At 37.4% G+C, this 24,134-nt stretch overlaps 2 protein-coding genes across 2 annotated transcripts in view; both read right to left on the minus strand.

The window, feature by feature from the left end:
• Positions 1–15,661: 15,661 nt before the first annotated feature.
• On the minus strand, positions 15,662–23,351 carry LOC128624217 (CUGBP Elav-like family member 5). The gene is made up of 3 exons (XM_053651682.1): positions 22,374–23,351; positions 20,487–20,630; positions 15,662–15,876 (listed from the first exon to the last, which is right to left on the minus strand). The coding sequence occupies exons 1-3, from the start codon at positions 22,504–22,506 to the stop codon at positions 15,749–15,751; spliced, it is 405 nt and encodes a 134-aa protein (XP_053507657.1). The 5' UTR covers positions 22,507–23,351; the 3' UTR covers positions 15,662–15,748.
• celf5b (cugbp, Elav-like family member 5b) overlaps positions 22,620–24,134 on the minus strand; it is a 38,426-nt gene continuing 36,911 nt past the window's right edge. The window contains exons 5-6 of the mRNA XM_053650921.1: positions 23,331–23,540; positions 22,620–22,624 (exon numbers count right to left, since the gene is read on the minus strand). Coding sequence (XP_053506896.1) covers positions 22,620–22,624; positions 23,331–23,540 — 215 coding nt within the window. The remainder of the gene's footprint in view (positions 22,625–23,330; positions 23,541–24,134) is intronic.

Raw genomic sequence — 24,134 nt, forward strand, 5'->3', positions numbered from 1 at the left:
ATGCTCTTCCCTGTCCCTGATGAAAGGTAACTCATACATAGTTTCAACAGAGGTGATGGCATCGGTTATGCAGCGATAATATAGAAAATTCTCTTTGTTGTCTTTTATGTTTTTATTGCGATGTAATGATTCAAATCATGTGCATTTACTTTACCAACTGATTAAAACTGCTGCTCGATTGATTTCAGTGTATGATATGATGCAAAAAATGCTCTCCCAGAGGTTTGTACAGCCAAAGAACACAAACACAGTTCACCCACAGCTTATTTCTGCAGTATTTTTAATATATAGACTGAACCTTTTTAGCATAAAATATGAGTGCTATATATTACAAAGTAGAAATAAGTCACTGTACTATAAATATTTGTCTCACTACATTTCCAACAGCAAATGTCGACTTTTATGTTAATCCATTTCTTTGGACACCTTTTTTTTCCCCTATAGCAGCAAGTGTTTTATTCCTTATACCACAGCAATTTGGTATATTTGGTAAAATAACTGAATTTACACAAATGAACCAGTTCAAAAGTTTACACACGCTTGATTCTTAATACCGTGTGTCGTTACCTGGATGATCAACAACTGTTTTATGTTTTGTGATCGTTGTTCATGAGTCCCTTGTTTGTCCTGAGTAGTTAAACTGCCCACTGTTCTTCAGAAAAATCCTCCAGGTCCTGCACATTCTGTGCTTTTCCAGCATCTTCTGCATATTTGAGCCCTTTCCAACAGCGGCTATATGATGTTGAGATCCATATTTCACACTGAGGACACCCGAGGGACTCGTACACAACTATTACAAAAGGTGCAAACATTCACTGATACTCAAGAAGGTAACACAATACATTAAGAACCAGGGGGGTGTAAACTTTTAAACAGGATGATCGGAGTAATTTGTTATTACACTGTTGTTATTAGACTTGTATGTTCTCATTTGTAGGTCGCTTTGGATTAAATCGTCTGCTAAATGAATAAATGTAAAATTTATTATTTTGTTTAAAAATATATATATATTTTTCGTTTAGTTCTGCCCTTCAGAAGCTACATAAGATACTTACGTTTCCCAGAAGACAATATATGTATATTTTTTAAAAACTATGAACATTTAGCAAATTCCACAAGGCGTATGTAAACTTATGACCTCAAATGTACGTTAAAACGGCTATAAGCAGTTGTTCTCTCACCAAACTCTTTTTGTTTCCCGTTAAAAAAAATCCAAACTCCTGAAGACCTTCCTGGGTCACAAAAAATGATAACTTTCCCTCTGACTTGATGTTAAACGAAATAAATAAATAAAAAAATTCCAACTGTCATCCTATCAACTATTATGTTTGTTGTATTTGTTTTTAGATTATGGCCAGGGTCCATGTGAATGAGCTATTTCTATAGAAATAATAAAATATTAGAACAATCAAGTCTGTGATCTGAATTACAGCCAGATATTCTGACCAATCAGATTTCAGAAATTCAGAAAAGCACGACAGCATAAAAAATATGTAGTAAGTAAAATAAAGGGTGTACGTTCACTTATCCACTAATCAAGATTGCTGAGTACATGTAGCTTTTTCGGTGATTACAATCAGATCAGGACAGCGTGTTTCCCTGCGTTCAGTTTGTCGAGCTCAGCAAACCTGCTGATGTGGAAATCTACACTATAATCATATCGCTCTAACGGCCTGCAGGTCCCTGAATGATGAAAACATCGCCCTCATTAGAATGTACACAAATTTTCGCTTGCGCTTTACTGCTTGCTTATGTTTATGTATGGTGTGATAGAAAGAGCTGACATCCGTTCTCTACTGTGGTGAGTTTCAATCAAGTTCAGGAAACTTTCGAAGAGCTATAAAATGTTTTTCAGTCTGCAATGATTTACCAAAATGCATCCAAGTAGATGCGCGTCCTTCATGATAAATCTGCCCTTTTACACTCGCACTCAATATCCTGCTTTGCTCTCGAGCCCACTGACAAGCCTGGCTTCAGGCATTCAGTGTTATTTGGTTCCAGGAAAGACTGCGTTGCTGATAAGTACTCAAGTCATAAATCTTATAAATAATATAATCTCTCAGGAGGCGTTATTATCCTAATTCCTAATGATAATTCTAATTCATAATCTGGCCGTGGCAAACTGTGAGAGTGCTCACACGGAGATGGAGGAGAGCAGGATGGGAGATTGATTCTCATTAGCTGATCCTAACAAAGATGAACTGACAGCTTCTCTCATCGACCAGCCAGCACGCTTCATCATAATTGGGACAATTTATTTCTCAAGCGAATGGGGGTCAACATCTCATCAATGTGTGCCCAAGAATGGAATCAACTATAGAGATCGTCTTGTCATTTCATGGAAAAGTGTTAAAAAGATGAGTCACTAAACATAGGCGTCTGTGTTGTCGATTGAGAAGAGTCCAATAATTTCCAAAAGGCAGGACACTACAAAATTGATTCATTGATTGACTGATTGATTGATGTGACAGCTACCAACTAGGGAGGGTGAACAAGCTAACATGGGCTTCCTCCGAGACACGGGAAGCCACTGCACGTTTTCAAACTTCTGCTCGTGCTGCATCACAGCACAGCGTATCACATTCAGAGGAAAGTACTGTCTGCCCTCTTCCACATACATGAGCTCACATATGTCTACGATTGGCTAGTATTGCTGTGATTGACAGGAGAGAGAGAACATGGCTAATTTTGCTTGTTTGGACTCCCAGCAACGGATGGCTATGGCATCATCAGGATACGATCTCGCAGTCTCCTGACGATGGGTCTTGCACCATACCCTTGGTGTGTGCCCACTATTTAAAAACCTCCAGTGTTGTTGTTTTTTTTTTTTTTTAGTTAAAAAAGTTTTTTTTTTTAAAAAGCAGTGATTTAATTTTTTAAAAACCCAGTCCAATCCATTCACAACAAAACCCCTCCCCTCGTTCACATTAGTGCAAGTATAATGTACTATAGGTCTTAGTGAGGCTGTAGTGAATCTGTACTAACAAAGCAATAGAGAAAATCCCAAAAACTACAATAACAATAAAGTGGCTTTAATTGACGTCGATGTCTTTACATCAGGTTACAGCTTGTCGTGCAAGCATGGAACAAAACAAATGGTTTGATAGAGAGTAAATATTGAAGAGACGCTTCAATAGGACATGTTTCAATGTCAGTAACTTAAGGTTGAAAAGCAACTATCCATGCATCCATCCATTTTCTGTACTGCTTATCCTACACAGAGTGGCAGGAAGCCTAGAGCCTATCCTAGGGAACTCGAGGCACAAGGTAGGGGACATGCTGGACAGGGTGAGAACCCACTGCAGGGATCAATCACACACATTCACACAATACAGATAATTTGAAATTGTCAGCCTACAATGCATGTGTTTGTACTGGGGGAGGAAACCTGAGTACCCGGAGGAAACCTCTGAAGCACAGGGAGAACATGCAAACTTGCAGGGTGGAAGTGGGAATTGAACCCCCCAAGGTCTGAGGTAAATGTACTAACCACTAAGCCAACATGCCTCCCTAAAATGTGTTTAGAGAGAACAAATTTGTTTGTTTATTGGTCACAGAATGGTTCAACTTTAACTATGGTTCAATAAATGTTTAAATGGCATTCCTCTTAATTATCTGTCTCTCACGTGAAACCCACCTCTTTGCAACCCAAATTTTGATAAGTGATCTAATCTAAGCTAATAATAATAATAATAATAATAATAATAATAATAATAATAACAGATAGTTAGCTTGTACTAGGTAGGATTCCATTGTAGCACGGTTATAGTTACAGTGTGTTGAAAAACATCTAGGGTGCTTGGCTGTTTTTTCCCCAGAAAAAAAAATGTTGGCTGGAGTACAAAGATTTGTTTAGCTCAGGTGATGAGGGTTTTGTTTGCCTTCGCTGTAGCTTTTGATGTAGAAAATCAAAAGAGTTTTAGCTGCTCGTGCAACTTCACTGTATGCAGCCACACAGGTAAAGTGGGACGTATTCATTCTGGGGAATGTCCCAAATAGAAACTTTTTTTTTTTTTTTTTTAGTTATTTAACAATGTTGCAATATAATATAGGTAATACATATTTTCATAAATATCTTTATATTCGCTCACTAACAAGACAAATGTTTCACCTTGTTTCTCTTGCTTGCCCTCCCAACTTGTAACCTGATTTGTCAGATTTTCTGATTTGTCAGAAAAGCCTAACGGCTTTCAACATCGGAAATGTTGCGGAAATGTTACACTTCCTGTAGGATTGTACGTAATTCTTACTTTTTTTTTTTTTCCCAGGTTTTTACTTCAAATGCTGATCAGGAGCAATTTGATCAAATAAACGTCTACTATCTTGTAAAACACAGCAGGTTGTGGAACAAAAAAAATGAGCGTGACACAAGATTTCGGAGTTCATTTAAAGTTTTTTATTGTAAAATTGAAAAAAGGAGAAAGAGAGAAAAAGCCCCAATAAGCCTTATTTATACATACATATTAATGTCTGAAATAAAGAATGAGGGAAACAAAACCTAGCATTCGTACATAAATATATAAATGAAAACAAAATGGAATAAAGTTCCTTCAGTCAAATAAATAAATAAATAAATAAATAAATACCAATGAAACCTTTTACACATTTAATTGTCAAAGCAGCAAGTTCAAGAGGGAGAGAGATGGGACAAAAGTTGTTGTTGTTTTTTTTTTCTCCATAAATCAGAACCTTGTCAAGAGGGCAGGCTATAATCTTTAAGCTCCGCCCCAACTCTTAAAGCCCATCCAACTGCTTTCTGGCTGTGTTGTCAAGGCAACAGCCGAATCCTAACATTATTTCACATAAGCACACACCCCACACTTCCCTTCAAAGCATTTCATTAACATAGTTTAATAATAAGATTCTGTATTTAGCTTACATCTAGTACATTGTGCCAAGAAACCCAAAATTATAACACAATCTTTAACCAACCCCCACCCTTCAGCCCCACATATCAGACAGAGAGCAATGGAGCTCTTACTCCAACCCACCCACTGTACCTGAAGAAAGATTCCTGTGCTAATAACATCCCCTACATACAGTATACTGATTTCTTTATTCTCGAGCCATCTCTCATCGCACTGCATTCATTAGAATAACATCAGTAAGAGTCTATAGCAGTGTATAAGTCTATATCATCCTACATTCCTACTTCACAAACCTCTCTCTTCTACACAAACACATTCTCAGTGTTGACTCTGGAGCTGTTCATTCATGAGTGAGACGAGATTCTGGCAGTAAACAAACTCGAATAGAAAAGCTGAAGTGTTTCAAACTCGTGCGCGTATTGTTTTAGCGGTCCAACCGTGGACTCGTTTAGATGGTAACAGCATATAAAAAGCACAGGAAAGGAAATCATCCTCACTAGCTCACATATAGTGAAATATGCCTGGTAAAGTAGATCTAAGACTGTAGTGTTTCTAAAGGAAAATCCCATTGTCCAAATTTTTCTGAACGTTTCACAGCACTTCATTTTGTGAAAACAAAGTTTCCAGTGTATGTCATGGTGCAAAAATGGCCTCAGACAGGTTTGTGCAGCTAGAGAACTTAAATACAGTTCAACTTATGTGAATAAAAATGTTTTTCATGTATACACTGACCATTAACAATGACAGTGACTGTAAATAGATGAAATACTGTAGGTGACTGTATTATAAAATACATCCATCCATTTTTTCATACCGTTTATCCTACACAGGGTCGCACGTGCGGGAGCCTGGAGACTATCCCAGTGAACTCGGGGTACAAGGCAGGGGATAACCTGGACAGGGTGTAATCACACACACATTCACACACCATGTACAATTTGGAAAAGCCAATCAGCCTATAATGCATGTCTTTGGACTGGGGGAGGAAACTGGAGTACCAGGAGGAAACCCCTGAAGCACAGGGAGAATATGCAAACTCCGCACACACAGGGCGGAAGTGGGATTTGAACCCCCAACCCCGGGGGTGCGAGGCAAATGTTCTAACCACTAAACCACCATACCTCCCTGTACTATAAAATATATTATAAAAGTATTTCATTTTTACCTCACTACTATTTCCAAAAGCAAACATCTACATTTATATTTAAGCTTCTTCAGACACCTTTATTAAGCCTTTCATTCAGGCACATTTTCATAAAGTTGGCTCAGTAAGGAACAAAACATAACATGGTGTGATGTTATAGGAAAATAATCAACAACGATAGAGGTGTAATGTGGCCTGACACATATCCCTAAGCATTTCATTTCTCTTATACCAGATCAATTTGCCAAAGATTTAAGACCATTTTTATTGATTCCATTTTTATTATCCATTTACAGTTACATTTAATGTTGTGGACTGTCTGTGAATTTGTAATTTTTTTTTTACCATGGACTATTTTTGTCCATTATAGAACACAAAAAGATTTCAAGCCCATGAATGAATCAACTTCATATATTTTGAAATAAGATTTTTTTTCCCCCTAACACTAACAATTATGATTTAAGATAGTGCGTCACTGAATTTGAGTTTCTAAAAGCAATTCTGATCTGATCTACCAGATTTTATGCCCCATGGAAACCTGGAAGGATATTTTTGCACCATATTTAACCTTAGAAATGTGGAGTCATTTAAAAAAAAAAAAAAAAAGGAAAGAAAACACTTGGAGTTTCCTTTTTAAACACACAGCTTGCTTGTCACTGTGAGTGTTCTTCACAGCAATATGTTCACATGACCCCTTGAAGCTCAGTTTCATAGATTAGCTCTAAATAAAGTGGTTTATTTATAATAATTGCCTCGGATCATTTGAAATGGCATCATTTATACACGCAGACTGAAGTGAAAGCAACTCAAAGCTTTTCCATAACGGCCTATTTGCGCAAACTCTAGTAACTGTGCTGTTCCTGATCTTCTCATTTAGCTCACATTATGTTATCGTTATGTTGTTGTTGTTTTTTTTTATTCCTGGAGGTATTGGTTGGAAACACAAATAAGACAAAAACAAACAAAAAAGTGCAACACTGCATTTTAAAATTTTCTTTTACTAAAAATGCGTCTCTACGTGTCTAGCTAAATGCATGCACAGAGTGTTTGTCAGGCAGGGCAAGCTATGAAAGAAGGAAAAAAAAAGTTTTGGTAATAAATAGAAGTATAAATGAAGTGATTTTTTTTTCTTCGTTATATTTGTACAGTGAGCTTGTTTATCTGGTCGACAGGATATAATACATCTCTCACTGCCAAACGGCTCTGCAGCGATGCCACGAGCCCCGGAATGTTCTGTTGTGTGACAGTTACATCAGTGTTACACCATCTGGCTGCCAGACGTCACAGAATGAGACAAAGGGTGCACTTGATTTCGTGCCCTGAAGAGTGCCCACATTGCCCCGGTTGGGGGAGACATGTCCTTCCACCTTTTTTATTTATTTATATATATATATATATATATATATATATATATATATACACACACACACACACACATATATGTGTGTACATATATACATATATATACATATATACACACACACACACACACACACACACACACACATACATACATACATACATATATATATATATATATATATACATATATATATATATATATATATATATATATATATATATATATATATATATATATATATATATATATATATTAGGGATGTAACCAAATAAAGAATGAATAGATGATACTATTGCATATAGGAGGTGCTCTATTGGGACTGGGACTTGAGGGGGTGCAACAAAAAAAAAGTAAGATCAATGTGTAGCAATGTCAATGACAGTGCAAAAATTTTCAATGCATTTACAGCAGGACTGTCTAATCTTATCCACAAAAAGCTAGTGTGAGTGCAGGTCTTCATTCCAATCAAGCAGATGCCAAACTGGATTCCACCTGTTTAATCGGTTCATCTTGGCTTTCAGCAGACTCCGGTGTGGCTTCTTCTTGGTTAGAATGAAAACCTGCACCCACACCGGTCTTTTCCAGATAAGATCGGACAACTCTGATTTACAGCATGGCCTGGTCAGGGTCACGGTGGTTTAAATTAGGCTACAACTTTTTTATATACATACTTTGGGAAATAGAACCGAATCAATTTATTCGAAAATATCAGGGGAAGGTACAAACTAACATCATAACTTTTTGCAAGTGGGATTTAAAGCGCACCTATTATAGATTTGAAACGTGCCTAATTTAGTTTTAAAGTTCTCAGATTTAAATGCATCCAAGGTCTAAAAACACTTTCATGTGCTCGTAATTTAAATTGCAGCGTTACCTTTGTCCCCCCCAGTGTCACAAACGACTCGTTCAATGATCCGTTCTAAAGGATTCATTCTAAACTCCTCCTTTCAGAGAGCATACTCTGCTCTGATTGGTCAGATGTGCCAGTCTGTTGTGATTGGTCTACTGCTGTCAGCGTGTTTCAAAAAGGAAACGCCCACTACCATAACGAGTATCAGCTCAGTCTATTCGCGAGCAGCCGATGAAGACCGGAGGCGGGGTTTTTATTACAAACCTACGTATGTTAGTACAGTAAGTAAGTCTGGAATCACTAACAAGTCGTTTAAGCTGTTGAGAATCGGTTCCTTCATTTGGGAGTCAATAACTCTGTTTGTCCTGAACTTTGATTTTTTTAAACTTTGCAGATTTTTTACATTCACAAACAGCTCTATAAACACACTACATGAAAGGTGAGATTTGAAAAATCATAATAGGAGCGCTTTAAAAAACAAACAAACAACAACAAAAACTAGTCCTGTGTAGATCTCTGGCTGGATTATAGTGATGTAGCTGAGGTTGAGGACTGTCAGAGTCAGAATTCACAGAGCATGCCGACAGAGCTGGCATTTCTACCTCAGTTTTTTCCCAATGGTTTATTTTTTGATATTTAATAAAAAACAAAAACAAAGCAAACCCCTTCTGGATTAGATCACGCACACTTTAAATTTGGTTTTAAATCCAAATACAGCCACATAGTGTCATTGCGTTACATCCCTTTTATATATATATATATATATGTGTGTGTGTGTGTGTGTGTGTGTGTGTGTGTGTGTGTGGGTGGGTGGGTGGGTGTGTGTGTGTGATTGCTGACCATATTGTCACAAAAAAATCACAGAATTCAGACCTTTCAATTGGCACATAGCTAGAATGATCCTAGGATAAAAGGGCAAAGCCAATGGCAGTTTAAACTTTACATGGTAAATGCTTCCTCATCATCTGCGGCTTTCAACTCTAATGAGAGCTGTTTACGGTAAATGGACAGAAGAATATTACGTTTTGGCTGTGATTTTATCTGCAGCCTAACAGGAAACTGGAAATGTGTATCGTCCATAATTACTGCACATTGTTAAATCGTAGAATTTTTCAGCATTCTGACATGTCACTTGGTCCCTAATCACTAGGTCTAACAAATAGAATAATCCATGGGCAGTGAGAGATTTCATTTGCGTTGTATTGTCTGTTTCAGTCTCATGTTGGGTTTCAACCCAAAATAACGACGCAGTAGCAAAGTCTAAATCCTGATTTGGCCTTAAATTAAAACATACCTCAAATGCAATAAGGAATGTGTCAGTGAAATACAACTGAGTCACTGAGGAAGGGTTTTTTAGCAGCAGCCACACCTCATCCTATATCTACTGCAATGTACTGATCATTCCCCTTAATTCCCTTTATTACTTTATGATAATATACATGTAGCAGATGTCTATATCTCTAGAAAAAAAACAAATAAAATCTAATTCATGTTATCTCAAAAAGCAGATTTTTAAAAACAGCATCTACCTTCTTCTAATTTCTATTCTGGTGTTAGTACAGTAGAAATTCTACATGCAAGATTCAAAACGAGTTAACATGTACAAGAAGGTGACGTCGCAGTAGCGTAAGCTGGCGTCATAACTGACGGGGTTTTCTTTTTTTTTTGGCAGGGCTAAGAGGATGTTAAAGGTATAGTTAGCAGTTTTGGCAGAAATGAGCTGGTTTGAAAGTCCAAATCATTACAGCTAATTTATATAGCCACACCCCCCACCACACATGCCTAAAAAAGCTAGTAAGAGAGGCTAGTAAGAGAGGCGGAGCTTGCTATATTGACAGGGAAGTTTAAATTTGGTTGGATGTTAGATGTGGTCCACATTATTAATGTTTCTCATGTTTACAGAGCACTGGGGAGCCAGGGAGTTTTTCTTGACAGCTGATCGAAAGTCAGGTTGCCAAATATTCCAACTTAAAAATCAACTATACTGACTCCATGTTTAAGTCCACCTGCTGTAATGTTTCTTTGAGAATTTGATCAGAGCTGTTGTGTACTGCTGTATATCTGATATTTTATAGCATAAACATGTTCCGTGCAAATGTTCAGAGGCAGAAAGCGACGTAATAAAAAGCAATGTAACGTTATGGACTGCCTTTACAAGTTTAAATAAGGCCCAGTCCAGTCTTTGTAAAATGTATCCCGTTTGGTTTCGCATCCACAACGAAACAGCATTTTTGAATCTGTTCTCCAAAGCAGATAAATCTGAAAAGCGATGTTTTCGCGTTTTAGATCAGAAAAACGTAGCCTTTAAAAACACTGACGTGTTTATCATGTGATCGCTACAATTCCAAGATGTCTGAACCCACTGTGATGCAATTTTATGTAGTTTCAGTCATTTTTTCAATTACATGCTTGTCTGCTTTGTTTAGTATACAAGCGATACTGCGATGTACAAGAAAGCTTGTCTTATGTACTTGGTGGCAACACATGTGAAAATGGCAAACAAAATAGCAGTAAAAGTGTGTGAATACCCAGCATACTGTAGCCGCGTTCACACCGCGTCGTAATTACGGTAATTATGAGATTCCGACTTGGAAAAAGCGTTCATGTCCTCGTAGAACTCGTAATTACAAGTTGTGAACTAGGAATTTTCTAAGAGCTCCAATTTCTATCACCTGACCGCTGTGACATCACGCCGAAACACTCAAAATGGTGGCGGCTTCAGCAATAAAATGCACTTAAGTGGTTAAGTCGTAATATTTCTGTGTAATAATTTGTATGATTGACTATTATTAATGATAATGAGTCTTTATTTGTCACATATACATTACATTTTCTTCGCATACCCCAGCATGTTAGGAAGTTGGGGTCAGAGTGCAGGATCAGCCATGATACAGCGCCCCCGGAGCAGAGAGGGTTAAGGACCTTGTTCAAGGGCCCAACAGTGACAGCTTGGCAGTGCTGGGGCTTGAACCCCCGACCTTCCGATCAGTAACCCCCTAAGCCACCACTGTCTTAATAATGCACGATTAATCTGAAAATAAAAGAACGACATACTCTACAGTACAGTTTAATGTAGCTAGCACAAAGTTTTAGTTGTTGTTTAGGTTAGCAAAAACACATTACCAATGCCTGCGTTATTAATAAATTGTTACCTAATGTGCTTTCTGTATTCTTCAATATTTAGCATAAAAAATGTGATTGAATGTTGTAATGAAGTATTTTGCAGTGGTCAACAACATCAAATCATACGGATTCATTTAGGCTTATAGAAATGCATTATTCCGAGTCCGAGGAAGTGTACAGCTCCGAGTAGAATGTCCGGTTGTCATCTAGTAATTACAGTAATTCCGACATAGCGTGAATGAGGTGTGTTTTCCATCATTTGTGTATGTTTTTGTAGGTGGGAAGCTTTTTCACGACATGGACTACTGTTCTAAAACCGAAAAACTGCATTTTCAGATTTGCCTGCATCAGTGTGCATTAACCCAAAATATATTTGAACAGGGCGTGGAGTTATAGATTTATGTAATACACTGTTAATTCACTTTTTTTTTTAAACAAGGCCTGAATATAGAACGGAATAATGATGTGAGTTAGACACTAGGGCTTATTGTTTGGTTTGTTTCTGTTCTGTGATTCATATGCCTTTTTTTTTTACGGTGAAGGACGCCGCATTAGCTTTAGGGAAAATATGACAAAGAGGTGCTAAAATGAAATTTAGATTAGTACATTTCCGCACGTCTGTTGAATCACTGAAACATATCTTGACACTTAGTAAATAGAATTATTATCTGCCTATATTTGAAAACCTGTATCTCCTGCTCCCTTTTTGTTCAATATTTCAAAAGAGTGACCTTTTCGAAAAACGAGGTGTGGCTGTGAATGAGAAAGGAGAACGAACCCCTCATGTCAACGCATGTCCAATTCTATATCAATAACCATCACTGTAGCTTTGCTCCTTTAACCTAGAACCTAGTTTATTCACAACGAAACAGAACCCCCCTGATTTTTTATTTTTTTTTAAACATACACTATACACCCTGAAGTATTTTTCTCTAACTCTTAATTGTAATATTTTATGCAATATCCTGTATCATAAGATAATCAGTGATAATATTGAACGTTACTATAGATAGAGATTAAAAAGATTTGGTCCTCTGGACCCCAATGGGGCCATGGGTGAGAGAGAGAGAGAGAGAAAGAGAGAGAGAGAGAGAGAGAGAAAGAGAGGGATCAAAAGAGAGGAAGGAAAGCGAGAGAAAGATTTGCAACGATACTGCTTCTGTGGAACCTCTAATGAGCCATATACAAGAGCTCTGCGGAAAAAAGAGAGAAAGAGATACAGAGAGAATTCTTACATCCGTCCAAATGACGAAATGCTTCTTCTTTTTTTTTTTGTACCTTGGAGATTAAACCCTCATTAGTCCATAGAAGTAAAAGCCACAGGTGTCGCTCAATGCCTCGTGAAAACTGTGGCTTCTTCAGCATCAATCCAAAATCTGTCTTTCAAACAGTCTTTCTCTCTGGTTGTTGTTTTTTTTTTCCAAGGAAAAGTTTGTTCTTTTTTTTGTCCTGTTTGGCTTTCTCATTGCTGGCTTCAGTCCTCTTGATAGTGACGTTCCCTGTCATGTTGTTCCCTAAACTTCTCATCGCCGTGGTGTTGCACACAAAGTCAAATCTGATATGTTTTTTTTTTTCTTAAAAAAAAAAAAAAAATCATGTACTTATTTGTAAGCTGCATTTATTTGATTCTTTTTTTTCTTCTTGGTTTTTTTCTTGTTGGTCACTTTTCCTTCTTGGTTTTGCAAGTAAAGTTTTCCATCTGTTACAGATGTCAAGACTGTTCAAAACCTGCAAGAGAAAGACAGGATGTCAGAGTTGGACTCAGGAGAAAGAGACAAGCATGGCGAAATGTCTCAGCCTGACAGCTTGATGTCTGAACAGGGAAGCTTGTACTGTACGTATCAGGGAATCTGGAGCTAGAAATGATCGGATGAGGTCGGATCCAGACGTTTGTCTTTATTTTACACCTTACCGAATTCACTCAAATCTAAGCTTTTAAGCGTGAACATGAGCTTTCCGGCCTATGTAGAATCAAACACTAAATTCTGATATGGTCTCTTATGGCCTTAAATTAAACCATGCCTATAAGCATGGAACGTACCGGTCTAATTTCTAAAAGCGCAGTCTATGTCTTCCTAGTCATTGGAGATTATTTATACCCAATCCCTTGACATAATCAGTGGGAGCAAACAGCAAAAAAATGTGGGGTTTTTTTTCAAACAGCAGAGTGGGAGATAGTAAAATAATCAGCCATAAGGAATAACAATGGCTTTATCACCACCAAAGCTGTCTGAGTTTCATTCCTCATACACCTCCATGCAATTACATTTAAACTAAGACTAAAAAAAAAGAATTATGAATAAATAAAATAAAAAAAATTTTAAAAAACGTCATGTCCGAGTTTTTTTCCATTTATGCTTACTGTTGTTGAATGTCTGCAAAACAAGTTATCATTTAGGTTATAGCAGCTCTAAACAGTCTTACTCTCGCCAGCTTCGTGTTACCGAGAAACCAAAAAGCACATAGTCCTCTGTCCTGAAGGTGCTAACACTGAAGAATCCTTTCTTAAATGTTCCCACAACCTTTTTAATGATCTCTTAAATACAAACACGCAAAACATTCTTCAACAAATGATCATTTCATCCCAAATTTAACCAAATGATTCAAAGTATACAGTATATTCATACATCAAATGATATTTATACACCAAATGATATTTATACACCAAATGATATTTATATATATATACACCAAATTATGAGCAAAATGCAAATTTCAAGGGTTGAATCAACAATTAAAAAAAAAAATCGGACACCTAAATCCATAAGAAGAAACAGAAACTGGTCAACATTTCATCTACGCTAGCCTCTTAGCCATGTATGATATGGGGTGATTTAGATCAAAATCATGACCTTCACTTCCTCCTCATCTTATATTTGTATAAATAAATACATCAGCTGAGGAGAAACTTCGACATGCAGTGCCAGTGGATTACTAGCACATCTTTACCCTTTTCCAGATCTATATATCATTTATATTTTGCACTCTCATTTTTTTTCACGAGTGGAAAATTCATCCGTACATTTACATCCAGGATTTCCAGCATGTCTGAGAACCCTGTGTTCTCACATTTGAGGACTTGTGCTGCTGGAATACGAGAACCGTTTCACCTAACATTTAACTCGTTTTGGTGCAACCATTAATCTTTTAAACCGTCCACCATCCAGTGATGGACATGAGGACGCTGTATGACGGTTACTTTAGCGCTTGTTTGAATTATTTCAACGTACACCCATGCTATTAAATGACAGCTAGAAGGAAACGCTGAAGGTTGAAATCTTTATAGGAGATACAGGAAGTTTGATCCTTTCACGTACATAAGTCCGTACTTATGGACAGTCAATTTAAGGCTGTTTTTGGGAATATATATATATATATATATATATATATATATATATATATATATATATATATATATATATATATAAACTATAAATCAAATCTCAAACGTTTGAGAAACCATCACTGCAATTGATCATGAATCATTATTCTGATTTCTATTTCTCTTTAAACTAGTTGTCATTCTCAATGCAGCACATGTCTCTGGTATATCTTTAAAAACCTTTGACGCAAAATTAAGTGAGAAATAAATAATTTGGGCCAGACTTGTGCCAATGAACATCTGATAGTTATTCATTACCGAAGATTTTCTTTAACCGCAGACATCAGCTTTATCAGGCAACCTTTGTCCATCAAGAATATTGTTCCAAAATGCTGTTTTCGATCATTTTCTATATTTTGCTCGTCACTGAATGCTAACAACTTTTGTCTATAAACATATTGTAAGCTTTCTTCTTGTTGTTTGTTTGTCTGTTTTCAAGTTTTATCCTTTTTCCCCCATCTTAAACATGGACAATCTATTTACTTTTTAATTCAAATAAAATGTTTAAAAAAAAATAAATAAAATATGACGCAGTTTAAATGAGTAAAAAAAAATAATATGGATATGTTTTGAAATAATTTCTGCATGAAATGATTAAATAGCACACCCATTACACTGCAAAGCAATGGATTGTAAAATCTTTGAATAATCAAGCAGCAACAATCGAACTGTAGCTAAATTCCATAAAGAGTCACTTGTGGATGAAATGATTCATTAACCTTGTCATTTGCTTCTTACGTCTGTCAATCATCCTGTGCTCGGACACGCCTACCTCGCAGTAGGTAAAAACATTTTTGTAAGCATTTAACCATGAGTAAATTGTTATTACTTGAATCTACTCTTAGTAAATGATTTATTATTATTATTATTATTATTATTATTATTATTATTATTATTATTATCAGCTGAAACCATGGGGAAATGGCGGAACGTTTCGAGGTTATTCAGCAGCAGTCCTACCTGTGCTGTCAGCTGTGTGTGTGTGTGTGTGTATGTGTGTGAGTGTCCTGGGCGAGGGTCAGTAGGGGCGGCTGGCGTCCTTTGGCCGCTTGAGCTGCACTTTCAAGCGCTTCATGCCGATCTGGAAGCCATTCATGGCCTGGATGGCTGCCTGGGCACTGCCAGGGTTATCGAAGCTCACAAAGCCTGCAGGGCACCGAACACAAACAAATAGCAGGAAGAATAATTCATAAAAATTTATTTAAAACGTAAAGCATTTTGAGGCTATAATAGGTAAAATGTTATGAGACGAAGTTTCAATATCCCTGCTGCTGGCCAAATGACTTAAAACGAAACAAAACCAAAAAAATGCAGAGAGGAATGAAGTCATTTAGCTTTTAATTAATATTGATACTTTTAAACTTGGATTATTTCTTTCTTTATTATGTTTTATCATGCTATCTTTATTTCCTTGATTTAATATAGGCAGCTCTGAGTAGCAGAATTCAGTCAGTTGAATATTATTTATACAGGGGCCGATTACATTATGTTGTTGCAAAGCAGCTTTACAGAAATCTGACTCCAGACCCCCTGATGAGCAGCCGAGGGCAACCGAGGAAAGCAAAGTACCCATAAGAGCTCATAAAGAGAAACTATAAGAGTAGTGGAGTAGGCTCTAATCCTTAAAAAAAAATGTTTTAAAGAATTATAAACGCAGGATTAAAACTGAAAGGATTTGGGGTATGACTGGCATGTTGGATATATCAGGAATGGCAGGTAAAAAGTTCAATATGACCATGAAGCAGGTTTTTAATCGTTTAGGAAAGAGTTTAGGAGCACATGCTAGGGTTGGCAGTTCATAATGCTGGTTAGAAATCATAACAATATGAAGCTAAAGAGGGATGTGGTGGTAATGTATTCATTAAAATCTCTGGAGGCTTGAGAAGGAAGTTTTATGCATAAAAAAATGCTATTTTATAAGACAATCATGGCGACACTACATCATAACAACAAACCTCAATCCCAAATCTAGCATAATTCTATATAGAATAAACCATTTTAAGTATAAACCCCAATATTCATACATCACAAGCAAAAAAATAAATCAATAATTATACATAATTTTGTTAATTTAGACATCATTCATTCTGAGATTCCACCACACTTGTAAGTTAATTTGTAATTAAAAAATGGTATTAGTTTAATTTTTTTAAATAAACAACACATTCATCTTTATGATTAACATATAATCTTAACATAATGAAATTCTGACATTATGATCTATTTCCACTATTTCACCTTACCCACAATGCCATCTGAAGTCCTGCTAATAGTGATGCAGTGGGATTTTGTTTAATCTCTACCTAAAGAGAGTGCTGCAGCAGCGCTTTAGTGCTTTAGTCTGTCCTGCTCTCTGACCTCATCATCTGTACTGTACACTCTGCTCAAACAGATCCACTTCCAAAGCTTCAACTTTCATGCATATACCGCCATCAACGCCACCACGCTTGTCAGGTCATAGATCGCTAACTAGCCGAGCCGAGTCTCTGCCGTAATTGGGATCTTTGAGTCCAACATTTGCTGCCTGCACTACTTCTCTGTTGGATTTCTGAGATGGAAAATGGTGAGTAAGAAAAGAAGCTCTTTTGTTTTTAGGCACGAACAGTGAAACCTGGCTGATATCCCTTATGTGTGAGATTATTGAATTTTTTTTCTCTTATTAAATGTCATTGTAACTGTGCTATCAATAACAATGTCCCCAGGTGGCATCAGTGTGGCACACCCCCACCGACTAACAAATTAGCAGCAGAAACACAAATATTTCAAACTTTACTGATTATCTGCCAGACATTTTTTGTTGTTGTTGCAGCAAACCTAGCTTTTGGAAATAAGTTTGATGATTTTTGTTATGTCTAGAATTAAAATTGAAATTGCGATTAAAGGAGCAATTTGATGACAACTGAAATTCGATTGAAAGTATTGACAAGCCTTTTCCTAACCTCTGACTGACCCCATCCCCTTAATTTCAGGGTCAAAAATGTAAGTATCCATAAAACTATATATGGATATATACTGTATATAACTAGAACTAGAATTATTGTAGGTCAAGATACACTTTTCAACATTTCGAATCACAATGTGGAATTAGTTCTATATATTTCTTGCATATAACATCTTTTTGTACTTGACCATATATTTTACAGAGGCAACATTGGATTATGGCCATAGGCCAAAAAAAAGCATTATCCCGCATTCCTCCTATAGTTTCTCCTAATGTGCTCCTTTGCTTGCCTCTGCTGCCTCTTTTACATCTGCTGCCTCTTTTCATCGCAGCCAGAGAGTGATTAGTCCATGTGCTCAGGCTCCTTGGTAAGTCAATGAGATCTGAGCTCATATGAGTGCATCTGGGCAAGAAATAAAATCCTGTCAACCCCGAGAGCAACCTGTGTTAGTTTATCTGAGTGAGGAAGACAGAGAGGACGAATGAACGTCCAAACATGCTTTCTGATGAACAAAGCCGTACGAATATGAATAAATGTGAGAGAGAAGTCTTCGTTAGCTTCTGTGTGTGTGTGTGTGTGTGTGTGTGTGTGTGTGTGTGTGTGTCTGTGACCAGTAAGGCACAGAACCCCAGATCACTCTGTCTTTCTCACACACATAACCAGACACATAGCTCACTCCGAGCTATTTCAGAAACGCTTTTCCCAAAAACGGCACTTTCCGAAAAATGCCCCATTTCCCAAAAAGCTTTCCTGATCAATGTGAAATTGCTCTTGCTCTGTCTTATCAGAGAGGGTCTGCTGGAAATGAGTGTGTGTATGTGTATAGTCGTGTGTGTGTGTATGTATATATATATATATATATATATATATATATAAATATATATATATATATATATATATATATATATATATAGAGAGAGAGAGAGAGAGAGAGAGAGAGAGAGAGAGAGAAAGAATGTGTGTGTGTGTGTGTGTGTGTGTGTGTGTATTCAGGCAGGGGAGTAACGGAATACATGTAACAGCATTACGCAATCAGGATACAAAATAAATGGTTATGATACAGTTACGCCAAAAAACAAAGTAATCAGATTAGAGGTACATATTGTAAAAACTGGAAATACTATCAGGATCACATCTTTTAAAAAATTTAAAGCCAAAGAAATTAATCTTTTGACATAACACAAAGCATGGGCAACCTCCTGGTGCATGCACAAATAAATTTTGGTAGAAAAGTTAATTTGGTAGAAACAAACACAAATTGTTCTCTGAAATGCTTGTGTTAAGGAGACTGTACTTCCATACGTTGTGTTAGGGTGACCATATGGACCTTAAAAAAGCGTCTAAATTTGAGAAAATGTCCAGGATTCGGCTTTAGTTTCATTATGATGTGATTATATATATACAGTTGCAATCAAAATTATTCAACCCCCATTTGCAAATCAGGTTTATTGTCAAAATTTACAGACTTTCAGCTGTTTGCAACGAACAAATCAAACAAAGGCAATTGAAATAGTTCAACACAACGAATGCTTCAAGTGGTTTCCCCAAATTCAACTGAAAATGCAACTTACAATGATTTCTCCAGTTTCAAAATTATTCAGTCACTTCATGGCAAGCATCTTTAGTACTTAGTAGAGCACCCTGCTGCAAATGAGATGCATAGCCAGACACCAGTTTCTGGCAGCGTTCCTGAGGAATCTTAGCCCATTCCTCATGATCTATGGGGTTCAAGTCAGGTGACTGTGATGGCCCTGTAGAATCTTCCAGGACTTCTGCAACCAAGCCTTGGTGGAATTTGAGGTATGCTTGGGATCATTGTCCTATTGGACTGTCCAATGTCCTCAGTGCCTGTGGCCACCAAGTCTTGCTGCAGGTCTTTTGCAGTCACTCGAGGGTTCTTCCCAACCTGCCTTCTCAGAAATCTGCTTGCAGCCATTGATAGCTTCCTTTTTCTGCCCCGTCCAGGTATTTCATACATTTTCTACCCCAAGCCAGTTCAGGTAATTCATGTGTTCCAGCTCAAGCACACCTGGTGCAACTAATGAAGCCCTTGATTGGTTGCATCAGGTGTGCTTGACACAACACCTGTCCTGTTTTGCATATTTGTTCTGTTGTGAGGGATTCTATTCAGGGGTTGAATAATGTTGAGACTGGAGAAGTCATTATAAGTTGCATTTTCAGTTGAATTTGGGGGAAAGACTTGCAGCATTCGCTGTGTGGAACTATTTCAATTGCTTTTGTTTGATTTGTTCATTGCAAACAGCTGAAAGTCTGTACATTTTGACATTAAACCTTATTTGCAATTGGGGTTGAATAATTTTGATTGCAACTGTATATATATATTTACACATGCTCACACACACACCAGTGCCATGGGGTGTAAAAGACACCGCCCCTTAGTTTAATAATTAGGTATTTTATCACCTCAGCGATGCTCCCTTACACCTTGCATTGCCAGATTAAGTGAGATTCCACATAGCTAGGCTATTTTTACTCAGCTTGAGCAGGAAAAAATTTGTTCCATTACTAGATATTAAAATGCTGTATGTCAATAATTAAAATGAGATTTGAACAGAAATTAATGCATCCAAACTGGCATTCATATAGATCCCAAGGTCACCATCACTCACGATCCAATGACTCTATATGTATGTGTGTGTGTGTGTGTGTGTGTGTGTGTGTGTGTGTGTGTGTGTGTGCGTGTGTGTGCGTGTGTGTGCGTGTGTGTGCGTGTGTGTGCGTGTGTGTGCGTGTGTGTGCGTGTGTGTGCGTGTGTGTGCGTGTGTGTGCGTGTGTGCGTGAGCTGATCCTCACCAAAACACTTGCTCTGGTTGGTAGCTCGGTCCATAAAAACTTTGGAGGAGATGACGGAGCCGAAAGGTAGAAACATCTGCATCAGTTCATTATCGCCAAACTCCTGTGGCAGGTGGTAGATAAAGAGATTGCAGCCCTCTGGACCTGAAATACACACACACACACATGATAGTAATATAAATATTAGTAGTAATATTAGTAGTAGTACATGTATTATTATTATTATTATTAGTAGTAGTAGTAGTAGTAGTAGTAGCAGTAGTAGTAGTAGTACATGCAGTATTAGTAGTAGTAATTGTCGACTTAGTAATAGTAGTAGTAGTACTAGTACATGCAGTATTAGTAGTACTAGTACATGCAGTATTAGTAGTAGTAATCGTCATCGTAGTAGTAGTAATAGTAGTAGTAGTACATGATTTATTAGTAGTAGTAATACTAGTAGTAGTACATGCAGTATTAGTAGTAGTAATCATCATCTTAGAAGTAGTAGTAGTAGTAGTACATGCATTATTATTAGTAGTAAGTGTCGTAGTAGTAGTAGTAGTAGTAGTACATGCAGTAGTAGTAGTAGTAGTAGTAGTAGTAGTAGTAGTACAGGCAGCAATTAGTATTAGGAGGAGTAGTAGTACATGCAGTATTAGTAGTAGTAGTAGTAGTACAGACAGTATTAGTAATATTAATAGTAGTAGTAGTAATACATGCAGTATTATTATTATTATTATTATTATTAGTAGTAGTAGTAGTAGTAGTAGTACATGCAGTATTATTATTATTATTATTAGTAGTAGTAGTAGTAGTAGTAGTACCACAGGCAGTAGTAGTATTAATCGTCTTCGTCACAGTAGTAGTAGTAGAAGTAGTAGTAGTAGCAGTAGTACATGTAGCATTAGTAGAAGTAGTAGTAATAGTACATGCAGTATTAGTAGTAGTAATTGTCATTGTCGTAGTAGTAGTAGTAGTAGTAGTAGTAGTACATGCAGTATTAGTATTAGTATTAGTAATAGTAGTAGTAGTAGTACTAGTACATGCAGTATGAGTAGAAGTAATCGTCAGCTTAGTAGTAGTAATAGTAGTAGTAGTACATGCATTATTATTAGTAGTAAGCGTAGTAGTTGTATTAGTAGTAGTGATAGTAGTAGTTATAGTAGTAGTAGTACATGCATTATTAGTAGTATACGTAAGCGTAGTAGTAGTATTAGTAGTATTAGTAGTAGTAGTAGTAGTACATGCAGTATTAGGTAGTAGTAATCGTCAACTTAGTAGTAGTAATAGTAGTAGTAGTACAAGCATTATTAGTAGTATTAGTAGTAATAGTAGTAGTAGTACATGCAGTATTAGTAGTAGTAATCGTTGTAGTATTAGTAGTAGTAATCATCGTAGTCGTAGTAGTCATAGTAGTAGTAGTAGTACAAGGAGTATTAGTAGTAGTAATCATCGTAGTCATAGTAGTAGTAGTAGTACATGCAGTATTAGTAGTAGTAATCATCGTAGTCATAGTAGTTGTAGTAGTAGTACATGCAGTATTAGTAGTAGTAATCTTGGTAGTAGTAGTAACGATAATGATAATGAGTCTTAATTGGTCACATATACAGTAGAGCACAGTAAAATTGTTTTCTTCACATACCCCAGCATGTCAGGAAGCTGGGGTCAGAGTGCAGGGTCAGCCATGATACGGCACCCCTGGAGCAGGGAGGGTTAAGGGCCTTGCTCATGGGCCCAACAGTGGCAGCTTGGCAGTGCTGGGGCTTGAACCCCCGACCTTCCGATCATTAACCCAGAGCCATAACCGCCAAGCCACCACTGCCCCAGTAGTAGTAGTATCAGTAGTACAGGCAGTATTAGTATTACTAGTATGAATCTTATTATTAGTAGTAATCATCTACTCACCTTCTCTCTGTTGTTGCTGCTGCTGAATGACCTGAGGCGGCTGTGGCAGTGTCTGGCCTATAGGAGTCAGTGTGGTGGTGGGGTAAATAGCTACACACACACACACAGACACACACACACACGTGTATTCCATGCATCGGGATGAAGGGGACAGAGGGAGGAGAAACAAAATCACATGAAAGCTGACTGACCTTTATATTCTAATGAGAGATTGACAGACTCACAATACAGCACATTAATCATATTTCAACCTGAGAGCAGATGACAGATTGTTCACTACCGCACTGATAGCTCTAATTTACTGGCAGGTATTATTATTCCACACAAAGACATCATTTCCTTTCATGTGGCATCACAGAGACAGATATGCAACCTAACATTTTAATCAGGGCACACACACACACACACACACACACACACACCTTCAGACTTTGACATTGAATTCAATCACCAACTCTGAATTTAGCATCTATCTATCGATCATCCAGCTGTCCTTGCACATATAGAAACATATTATCTATCTATCTATCTATCTATCTATCTATCTATCTATATATATTTAGTACGTTCATACATACATATTCATCCATCCATATCTGTCCATATCCATCTATCCATACATACCTGTTCATCCATCCATCCATTCATCCACCCATCTATTTATGTACCCCATTCATCCATACATACATATCTGTCCATCTATCCATCCTTCAATCTATCTATCTATTTCCATCACATATCCATCCATCATCCACCCATCCAGTACATATCCATCCAACTACCCCTTTTATCCATACATACATATCTGTCCATCCATCCATCCATCCATCCTTCAATCAATCAATCAATCTATCTATCTATCTATCTATCTATCTATCTATCTATCTATCTATCATATGTGCATCCATCTTCATACATTTTAAATAGAAAATATAGTGTGTGTATGTGTGTGTGTACCTGTGTACTGTTGGACGCCAGTGAAGGCCTGCTGAAGTGTGTCGGCAGCAGTGGGGCTCTGGGTGGAGTACGGTGGCAGGCCGTTGGCGTAGACCGCCTCCACCGGATGACCGTTGGGCTGCGTTGGGATACCAGTGAAGCCATTAACGATGGGTGTCACTATGCTGGGCACGCCCGAGGATGCCAGGTTAGCAGGGGGAGAACTCAGTCCTACAGAGAGTGAGAGAGAGACGCTAAAGTGAGACAGGTGCAAAAAACTCAACTGATCTAATACACATGTCAGAACCAGCGTGAAAACTGCATTGTCTTTTATGTGTATTAATTTGGCCAACATTTTTAATCAGAAAGAAGTGTGAGGAAGCAAACAGAGAGATATCTCACACACACTCACATAGACAGAGTTGAACTAGATGGCTGCTAGTAATTCTACAAATATAGCATATAGCCATATAGTATTCAGATGCGATTTGGGATTTGGTGAATGTGAGGCCATAGAATATGAATTATATCATTTTCATCCCTGTTAAAGCATTCAGCATGTCCTTGTGCTCTGTGGATTGGGGCAGAGTCATCCTGTAAGAGACCATGCCCATCAGGATAAAAATGTTTCAAGAATGTTTTCAGAAGAATTGTGTATTGATTGGCAGTGAAAGTGGACACAAACTGTGCTAGCGAAATGCTACAGCGTAATGGAGAATGGACAAATACGAGTGGGCCCAGTGTATGCGCAAGCACTCACCCCACACACACACACACACACACACACACACACACACACACACATATCGGAAGGTAGTGGTGACA

Source organism: Ictalurus furcatus, chromosome 20 (assembly GCF_023375685.1).
Source record: "Ictalurus furcatus strain D&B chromosome 20, Billie_1.0, whole genome shotgun sequence".
Classification (NCBI taxonomy): domain Eukaryota; kingdom Metazoa; phylum Chordata; class Actinopteri; order Siluriformes; family Ictaluridae; genus Ictalurus; species Ictalurus furcatus.

Excerpts from the sequence above, each read along its gene's own strand:
- LOC128624217 (XM_053651682.1), bottom strand. The coding sequence starts at position 22,506 with ATGGAATACACGTGTGTGTGTGTGTCTGTGTGTGTGTGTGTAGCTATT. Across the intron at positions 20,631-22,373 it reads GCAGCAACAACAGAGAGAAG|GTCCAGAGGGCTGCAATCTC; the intron begins GTGAGTAGATGA and ends TGTGTATTTCAG. Across the intron at positions 15,877-20,486 it reads CAACCAGAGCAAGTGTTTTG|GCTTTGTGAGCTTCGATAAC; the intron begins GTGAGGATCAGC and ends GGTGCCCTGCAG.